The sequence below is a fragment of the Eurytemora carolleeae genome, unplaced genomic scaffold, assembly GCF_000591075.1.
Source record: "Eurytemora carolleeae unplaced genomic scaffold, Eaff_2.0 scaffold2113, whole genome shotgun sequence".
Lineage (NCBI taxonomy): Eukaryota > Metazoa > Arthropoda > Copepoda > Calanoida > Temoridae > Eurytemora > Eurytemora carolleeae.
The window spans coordinates 7447-18116 of record NW_019398006.1 but is presented as its reverse complement, the minus strand read 5'-3'; the positions used below and the strand labels follow the sequence as shown (position 1 = coordinate 18116).

Here is a 10670-nt window from a genome sequence, read left to right as displayed (position 1 = left end):
AAATATTGAATACTAAAATTGAAATATTAATTAATAATAATAATAAAAAAATAATTTTGAATTTGGATTTAATGCCTGTTCCCTGGTTCATGTTCTGAAATCTAGACAAAAAAGTTTTGATATAATTTTTAAATGTTGAGAGCTTTAAAAGTTCTAACTTAGAGGCCCTCTGCAGATTACTCTACAAGTAAGTAAGTAAGTAACTAGAACATTTTTCTTTAGCTTTTGCTTAAGACCAGAGGAGAGAGATAATTTATTAATCTTTAAAGTTATTCCTCCAAAAATTTTATTTTCTTAAAGCTAGCTTCTAGATGCAGGGTAAAACAAATATTTCTTGAGGGGGGGGGCAGTTGCTGTTGCATAGATATTTCTGAAAATATTTTTTGTGCAAGGAANTTTTTCATAAATATTATATCAGGTGTTCAACCATCAATTTTTCATAAATATTATATCAGGTGTTCAACCATCAATTTTTCATAAATATTATATCAGGTGTTCAACCATCAATTTTTCATAAATATTATATCAGGTGTTCAACCATCAATTTTTCATAAATATTATATCAGGTGTTCAACCATCAATTTTTCATAAATATTATATCAGGTGTTCAACCATCAATTTTTCATAAATATTATATCAGGTGTTCAACCATCAATTTTTCATAAATATTATATCAGGTGTTCAACCATCAATTTTTCATAAATATTCTATCAGGTGTTCAGCCATAAATTTTTCTTCAACGAGTTCAACAATTCTGCGGAAAATTAAGAATTAAAGGGTATTGTTGTTAATCGGACACACTATTCTAGCTGCAGATGACGGGTACCATGATATTACGTCTACAGTCCCTTTAAGAAATTAAGTATAACTAAAGAGCTGGCAATCCCTATCTGAACCTGATCTATTCTATCGCCATCTTGGATAAAAACCCGACCGTCCGCCGTCGTTATCCTTGTCTTAGTCGGTCGTAACCGTCCGCGTCCAGCTGTAAGCTCTCCTAACATTTTTCTGAAACTAAGAACTTAAAATAAAACTTGTTTAATGAGGCTTATGCAGTATTGGCATCAACAGAATAAAAAAATATGAAAAAAAGATTTTAATTGGCATTGAAAGATAATTTAAAAAGACAAATTTCAAGATTTGCTAAAAAATAAAGGGGATGGTGGAGTTGGCACATTTGATGTAGGGGGGGGGGGGCTGCCTTCATTTTTGGTTCAAATCTTCCAATTTTTTGGCTGCACGCCTAATTAGTGATCGAAATTCCTAAAATAAAATCAAATTGAATTTTAATGACCNCAGGTGTTCAACCATCAATTTTTCATAAATATTATATCAGGTGTTCAACCATCAATTTTTCATAAATATTATATCAGGTGTTCAACCATCAATTTTTCATAAATATTATATCAGGTGTTCAACCATCAATTTTTCATAAATATTATATCAGGTGTTCAACCATCAATTTTTCATAAATATTATATCAGGTGTTCAACCATCAATTTTTCATAAATATTATATCAGGTGTTCAACCATCAATTTTTCATAAATATTATATCAGGTGTTCAACCATCAATTTTTCATAAATATTCTATCAGGTGTTCAGCCATCAATTTTTCTTCAACGAGTTCAACAATTCTGCGGAAAATTAAGAATTAAAGGGTATTGTTGTTAATCGGACACACTATTCTAGCTGCAGATGACGGGTACCATGATATTACGTCTACAGTCCCTTTAAGAAATTAAGTATAACTAAAGAGCTGGCAATCCCTATCTGAACCTGATCTATTCTATCGCCATCTTGGATAAAAACCCGACCGTCCGCCGTCGTTATCCTTGTCTTAGTCGGTCGTAACCGTCCGCGTCCAGCTGTAAGCTCTCCTAACATTTTTCTGAAACTAAGAACTTAAAATAAAACTTGTTTAATGAGGCTTATGCAGATTGGCATCAACAGAATAAAAAAATATGAAAAAAAGATTTTAATTGGCATTGAAAGATAATTTAAAAAGACAAATTTCAAGATTTGCTAAAAAATAAATTTCTCCCAAATACAAATCTATTTTTTTTTTCTAACATACATTTCTGTACAGAAAAATTCACATAATATCTTTTTATTGACTATACTCCATCGTGGATATTAAATTTTCCGAGTTCTTCACAATAACTATAAGAGTTTATTTTTTATCCGAAAGTATCACATTAGCTGTACACAAGAGAATATGCTTTAAAAAATTTAACTAGAAATATTAAATAATCTCAAAAAAATATACTTTTCATCAAAAACATACATTTAAACAAACATTCATCAATAAGTAACGTTTAAATATTATATTTTGGCACAAATCTTCTTTAAATAAAACTTAATTTTCTTTAAACAATATAAAATTCAAAATGTTCATAATTCTTTACATATATGAAAACTAGAGAAAAAATTAGGGAATGTTGTTTACATATCACATCAATTTTACACAAATATTACAGACTTCAAGATAAATGATGTAATTCTAATAATCAGGAAAGGCAGTAAGTTTTCGTTAATACTTTTTGGTTATACATACTTTGAATATTATACTGTACGGGATCGTCGATCTATTTAAAGAGATTGATGATTAAGATATTTTCGTTCGTCTAAATGAAATATAGTAATTACGGGTTTTTGCATTTCCTAGAGATTGATTTTTGGACCCCCCTGTGATGCCGGGGGGTTAAAGAGATAAACCAAAATTGGAGAGGAATATGGCATCTAGTCTCTCCTTTCATAAAAAAGGGTAATTCCTTTCTGGTATTTATTTGCTGTATCGCTGATACTAAAAAATATATATATATNCTCCTAAACAATAAGAAGCATTCAATACTTTGCATTTTGCAAAAATGTTGACAGATCGGAAGGTTTTATAAAAAATAAGATTCATGATGCAACTTTTTGCAAAATATTGCAAAAAAATCGAAGAATAATCACCTCAAATTAGGCGGAGATTCCAATTAAACATGAGATCTTCTAATTGCATTTCAGATAAATCTTTATTCTGGATTATAGAACGGGGTTTCTATATTCCCTTTGGGGATAAGATCCTCCTCTTCTGTATGATCCCCTGGGATTACTTGAATCTCAACCTCTTTAGATTTTACAGAGTCTTTTTGTGTTTTGTTTTCCCCGTGGAGATGGTCTGTAGGAACCGGTTTTACGGCCTTACCGTGATTTTTCCTCTTATGTACGTACAAACCAAATTTGGTCGCTGCAAACTGTTCACATTGGTCACATTGAAAATGTATCTTTTTCATGTGCTTTCTCAATATGCTCTTCCTGTCCGCGGAAAAATCACACATGTCACAATCTTTCATAACACGTTTTCTTCCCTTAGGACAGGGGGATATATTTTCTTTAGAACATTTCCCCCCATTCTTTAAAAATAATTTTCTTTTCTCGTAAAAGACTGTTGGTGCGTATTGAAAAACCCTGAACTAGGAAAAATAAATGGTTACAAGGGGAAAAATTGTGAATTTTTTAAGAAAAAAATATGAAGGGGGGGCGTTTATCTCTATTTTTTTAGGGGGAGGGCCATTCTACAAAATATATATCCCTTCCTCAGAAGGAAGATCTTGAGATTCCGTCTTAGAACATTCTTTGTCCAGGTTATCTTGAGTTGACTCAACAGAATGTCCTATAATCTTTTTGTTTATCAGCTTATTCTTATTTGAGGAAGAAGAGAGAGCAGTGTGTATTCTTGTCTTGTGTCTTTTCAATCCTCCCTCAAATTTGAAGACCAAGTCACAATAATCACAGTAGTAGATTTTAGTGTTCTTTCGTGATTCGGCTGGAATATTGTCGTCTGTCAGCTTATTCTTATTTGAGGTGGAAGAGGGAGTGGTGTGTATTCTTGTCTTGTGTCTTTTCAATCCTCCCTCAAATTTAAAGACCAAGTCACAATAATCACAGAAGTAGATTTTAGTGTTCTTTCGTGATTCGGCCGGAATAGTGTCGTTTGTCAGCTTATTCTTATTTGAGGTGGAAGAGGGAGCAGTGTGTATTCTTGTCTTGTGTCTTTTCAATCCTCCCTCAAATTTGGAGACAAAGTCACAATAATCACAATAGTAGATTTTAATGTTCTTTTGTGATTCGGCCGGAATAGTGTCGTCTATACACAAATTGAGATGCATTTTAGCTTTGTGTGTCTCCAGTCCAGTCTCAGTAGTGGAAGAAAAGTCGTTATCATCACAAAACTGTTTAGGAACATTTTGTAATCCATTAGAACTTAATTTATGAACTAATATTTCTCCTTCGGCCAGATCAGCTGATTTCTTTAAAGGTCTAGAAATTAAGGGATTCAACTTGGCAGGCTCAGTTTTTCTACTTTCAATCATATGCCTATACAATGTGTGCATTCTCAAGTCCTCTGTATCAGTATTAAAATATTCACATTGCTTACAATAATATTTCTTGCATTCATGTTTCCTGCCATCAAGGTTTTCAACAATTTTAAAGTTACAGTTGGTAGATTTGTTCACATCCACCACCTCAGTAATACTAGAACCTTCAGCTTCGTGACTTCTCATGTGCTTGTTATATTTTATTTTACGAAGAGTAGTAAATGGACATTTATCACAGGTGTAGGTTATACAGTGTTCTTTTCGTTTGTGCTGCAATAACCAAGTACTTTTGCGTGATGAAAAGGAACACTCATTGCATTTATACTTCTTATCAGTGTGCTTTAAATATTTGTGTTTTAACAGTCTGGCTGGTGTGTACGTCAAGTACTCACACTGGTTACACTGCACCACTTGACGGTATTTCTCACCAACTTTTGAGGAGGTCTTTACATTTTCAGATTCATCACCAGGCTCGTTTCGTTCGTGTTTACTTAAAGACGTTTTGGAGAGTTTTGCTTTAGTTAGAGATTTGGGACCATGCTTCATTGTAGTATGCCTCATCAAACCTCGATTAAATGGTGATGAAAAGTTGCACTGATTACATTGTGACGCATTTTTACTCTTGTTCGGAAGTTTTTTTAACCTTACCTCAACCGCAAGACGAAGTTTATCAGTAGCATTTACGTTCTGATTCTCACTAAACTGGAAGGAAACAGGATCCGGGTGTCCGGCATAATTATCTTGAAGAGGCGAGGGGGAAATGCATGGCTGGGGGCTGGGTGAGTGAAGTGGAGAATGATCTTGGATATTGCCATTTGAACCAGGAAATGAGCTTTCTTCTTCAGCATCATGATCAAACAGGGGGACATGGATCATAGTGCTGTACTCCTTAGAATAAATATCAGGTTTCTGTTCTATTCCTACTGCAGGTTCCGGTTCCGGTTTAATATATAAATGCGTAAATTCGTTGCAGGCTGAACTCATGCTTACATGAGGTTCATATGTTTTCTGCGTAGAATCCCCAGGATATCTGATCTTGGTAGAAGCTCCAGAATATGTCTGCTGCGTAGAATCCCCATGATATGTGATCTTGGTAGAAACTCCAGGATATGTTTGCTGCGTATAATCCCGAAGATATGTCTGTAGGATAGAAACTCCATCAATTGTCTGCTGTAAATTATTCTGCTCTGTGGGATTAGGTTCACTCCTGTCTCTTTGATCAATCTGGAGCAGGGGTATCAAATTAAATGACTGACAAACAAAATTAATTTCAAAGAATAAACAAACAGGGCTAAAACAACGGCTGAGACTTTTGAATTTGACAATCTGGTTTAATTTTATCCTCGGGCCTTAAATATTATTAAATCATTTAAATTTGACAAAAAAAAAGGTTGAATATAAATTCCTGAAGTCTCATCCTGTGTGAGTGACCCCTGTATTTGAAATAATGTAAGTTTAGACTTTACAACTTGTTATTGTTATACCCTATCCTGTCTTCTCGTCGTATCCAGATTACATCTTTTGAAATGTGATTGCTGAGGAACTGGTGTAGAACCAAGGTTCTGGGGGAAAATAGATCGAAACTCCGGTGGTATTTCCTCCTCTGAAATTTGTAAGTTTATTTCAAATGTCAACAAGCAAATTTTTAACTGTCTGGTTGGAAATTTCGCTCAAAATTCAATATCAACACGGAAAAATGGGCAGTGCTTAGGATCCGGATCCGTTGGATCCGCAACAATTTGGCTTCCTTGATCCGGATCCGCAAATCAGGCCAGAAATGTTCATTAAGTTTTACATTTTATTTAGTTAAATTTTTTAATTTTGTTGGAGTATAAATTACATGTGATGAAAAAGCATTTAAAAAATTCAAAAAAGCTTACAAAATTAAGTACTGTACTTAATTTTTCTACAAAATCTCTAACATTTAATCTACACAGATATTTAGCACCATAATCCTTAATCCTTATATCTAAAAGGAAAAAGGCGCCGGACAAAAATGTGAGAAAAATACCCCATACACAAACATTATTTACTGGAACAAACATTCAAGACTATTAGCATTAAAAACCGTAAAAACCCTTTTTTGACCCTAAAAAAAAATTACAAATATGATTACCTCTAATCGGAAGCATCGCATTATCACGAGAAATGCGAAGAGTGTGATTGCGAAAAGGATTGAGTGCTTCATCTAAGAAAGGTTTTATCACCGCCCTGATGTTATCCAGGTCCCCACTCACCTTCCACATCATCTCCTTCAACATAGAGTTCTCCTGCTTCAACTCCTTCAAAAAAAGTATAAATTTAAATTGTTTAACTTCCACGCTGCGAAAAAAAATACAAGTTAAGCAGGACAAAATCAAACTTCGAAGCCTTTTCTTAATCCCATTAAAATTCATTGATAGAATTCTTGGAAAAATTATTCTAGTATTCTTCAAGAAAAAATGTAATTTAAAATTTTTCATCTATTCGAAAATACAGATAATATCCTTATTTTCGAGTTAATGATCCCAACATAACATATCATACCGCTCAAGCATGTTTCTGAGCGCAATAATACTCAATGCTCTGAGTAAACTGTTCAACCAAAAACCGGTTTAGGCGACTGTAAGCGTAATTTCAACTGACCCTCCATGCAAAGAGGTGATTGTGGTTGTAACAAAAAAGTATTGGATCTAGAATGAAAAAAATTACACCTTGAAATAAATGTAATAGAGAGCATTCCAATGACACTTTGATTGTTAAAATTAAACGAAAATTGTTCCCTCAGCACCCAATACCCCTATTGCAAATTATTTTTAAGGACACCCTGCATATTAATCAGAAAACCACTCAGCTAAATTCATCGACGCGATTAAGTAAAAATTTAAATTGCTTTTTTAAACCTCTACCCCAGTAATTGTAAATGCTAGAATCAAAGGTGGCTTTAGGGGAGTGGGGCAAAGGTGGGAAGCCCCCCCCCCTTTTGAAAGAAATAAGGGCGCCAAAGAAGAGAGCAGGATCCTTCTAGCCTTTAATTTTTATTTTAATGAATCACTCAAATTGAAAACATATTTTATAAAAAATATTTCCCACTCCAACCCTCGGCTTGTCATGTTTTTGACATAAAAATTGACAGATTCCATGTATAAAAATTTCAGGAAGGGGTGTGGGGGGGTTTATAGATGATGGATAGATTCTCATGAATTTTTTAAATTTAAAATATAAATTTTATCCCGTGCCTCAATCATTCTTCCAGGATTTTCAGTATGTAACCGCCATTCATCCATTTTATCTGAAATAAAAATACTTTAAGTACAAAACTCAGGAATCAAAAGATATGATCTTCAAAAAATATAACAATAAAATGAAACATCTTTTCACTCACATTTTTATGAGTGTTGTTTTGGAAACGTAAATTGACATTTAACATCAATAATTTTAGTAAATATTGATTGTGTTTTGCACATGTAAAAGATGGTTTTATCCATGGATGATATAACTGTTGACGACAGATCAGGGTGCAAGTTCTAAATGATGGATAATATTTTGACAAATGAGATTATAACATGTAGTTGTGTGCGTTGTTTAATTAAGAGTAGAGGAATTAAGATCATAGGAAAAGGGAGAACAAACTCTAGTAAAAATATCCATGCTGTCATCTGGTAAATACATGCCAACAGTTGAGATATGCACATTAAAAGTATGGGAATGCACATTAGGAGAATCGGAATGCACATGAGCAGTATAGGGATACACATGAGCAGTATTGGGATGCACATTAGAAGTATTGGGATGATTAAAAGAATTATCATCGTTAATTGGTGGACTTCCGGAATTTCTTCTCTATTATGTGGGATTACTTCTCTCTGGTGAGGAATCACTTCTCTGTAGTGAGGGATCACTTCTCTGTGGTGAGGGATCACTTCTCGGTGGTGAGGGATCACTTCTCTGTGGTGATGGATCACTTCTCTGTGGTGAGGGATTACTTCTCTTTGATGAGGGATCATTTCTTCTCTATGAAGGGTTTCCTCAGCGTAATGAGGGACATGTCGATTTTGATAAACATCATCGTGTTGCGACATTGCTTCTTCCATATATGAATTTATTTCTTTTTGTTGAGTGTCTTATAACTTTCTGCAATGCGAGATAAATTAACTTCTTAACAATGCTACATTGAAAAAAAATTCACAATAACTTTGCTTATTTTTGCAGATACTTATTCGACAAGGTATGTAAATGACCCCCTTTCGAACCGGAGAAAATCAAAGCAATATTGAAATTAGATTTCTGCTCTTTTACCAGATATGACATAAAAGTGTGATTAGCGGCGTCTGGTGCAAAATTGTACCTTTTTTGTGCAACTCTCCTGCTATATTAATATTTTATTGTAACTTTTTTATTTGTACTACAATGGCTCAAAAAAAATCCGCGAAACTTATTTTTTCTCTTAAAAATCAAAAGATAAGAAAAGCAAAAATATTATAACATTATTTCTGTAAATTTTAAAATTTAGATGACCTACATTCATGACCTCCTCTGGAGGTCAAAATTTATAGTTACTGAAAATGGATCGAGTTGGTATCAAATAATATTTTTTGTTCTAATTGTATTTAAATGCACCCTTTTGATATTAACCGATTTTTAAGATGTGAAAGATTTTGTATTATGATTGGAAAACGTTATTGGTGGCCGTGTAAGTTTGTCGTTTGTGGAAATATGCCTTAAAATTTTGCGACTCTTCCTAGAAAGTTCTTCTGGATGCTCGATATTCGATTTAAATCAAATTTTTCTGGTATTATCTTTTCTGGTCGAACGAGTTTGACCACTTTTATTTTAAAAAATCAAATTCCTAATTACTAATCCTCTGGAAAAATTCTTTTCGGAGATATCCTACTTAAGTATACTGTACGAATTGGCGAGAAAAAGGACAATATCAACTATCAAGTGAAACCTAGACCTATGATCGTTGGCTTTCGTAATCTACACCTCCGAGATGAAGTTCTTAGATCTGCACGGAACTTATCTAAAACCAAATACAAAGATATTAGCATTGGACCGGACTTGACAAACAAACAGCNGATTTTGTATTATGATTGGAAAACGTTATTGGTGGCCGTGTAAGTTTGTCGTTTGTGGAAATATGCCTTAAAATTTTGCGACTCTTCCTAGAAAGTTCTTCTGGATGCTCGATATTCGATTTAAATCAAATTTTTCTGGTATTATCTTTTCTGGTCGAACGAGTTTGAACACTTTTATTTTAAAAAATCAAATTCCTAATTACTAATCCTCTGGAAAAATTCTTTTCGGAGATATCCTACTTATAACTATATGGATGTGGACGCGCAGAGGAACCCCATCAAAAACACCGCAGTGGAGAAGAGAACCATCGAAAATCAGCATTCAAGAATGTCATCATATAATTTTTATACATATATCCTGAATTTTATATCCTTTGTAAACTTATTTTTCGTCGATTTTGGCGATGGACGAACTTGAAATCTCAAAATGCCGGGCCTGTTTTCGAAGGATATGGAAAGTAGCTAAACAACAACAGAAAAATTAAGTCTCTAAGTTAAAAATAAAAAATTAAAGCGTATTCTGACTTTTTAAAGTGAAGATTAAAATGTTTAGACGAATTCGTCTATTTTGACGATGAACGAACCTGAAATCTCAAAATGTCGGGCCTGTATTCAATGAATATGGTAAGTATAGCTGGACAACAACAGAAAAATAAAGTTTCGAAGATAAAAATAACAACTTATAGAGTATTCCGACTTTTGATTGTGAATAGATTAAAATATTCAGATTAATTCGTTGATATTGACGATGAACTAACTTTAAATCTCAAAATGCCTGTATTCGACGGATATGGTAAGTAGCTGGACAAAAACAGAAAAATTAAGGCTCTCAGTCGAAAAAAGGGTAAGGACGGTAACTAGACAAAAAAACATCCATGATTTAAGTAAAAAATGATGTTGAAGTTCTTGTTGTTGATTTTCTATGACTCTCTTCTCCACTGCGGTGTTCTTGATGGGGTTCCTATACGTGTCCACCTGCACTTAGTGAATTAGGATATCTGAAAAGCATTTTTCCTGAGGATTAGTAATTCTTAATTGAAATTGAGGAATTGGAATTTTTAAGATGACCGAAAGTAAATCAGCATAAAATTATTCCACCTGAGCTGAAAACTTTAGAATGGGATATTCTTAATCCCGATCGGTTAATTAATCTGGAGATTAAGAAAAAGATATCCGCTATTCTTAAGTTTTCAGCTCAGAAGAAATAAAATTTGAGGATGAATTATACGAACTTTTTTTTGGGGGGGG

General features: G+C 33.5%; 2 protein-coding genes across 2 annotated transcripts in view; both read right to left on the bottom strand.

Annotated features, from left to right (window-relative positions):
* Positions 1–1035, bottom strand: part of LOC111716578 (dual specificity protein phosphatase 19) — a gene marked incomplete in the record, with an annotated part of 3567 nt that extends 2532 nt beyond the window's left edge. The window contains 1 exon segment of the mRNA XM_023492061.1: positions 897–1035. Within this exon segment, the coding sequence (XP_023347829.1) occupies positions 897–1004 (108 nt within the window).
* LOC111716575 (uncharacterized) overlaps positions 1–10670 on the bottom strand; it is a 26914-nt gene that overhangs the window by 12500 nt on the left and 3744 nt on the right. The gene's annotated exons all lie outside the window — the stretch shown is intronic.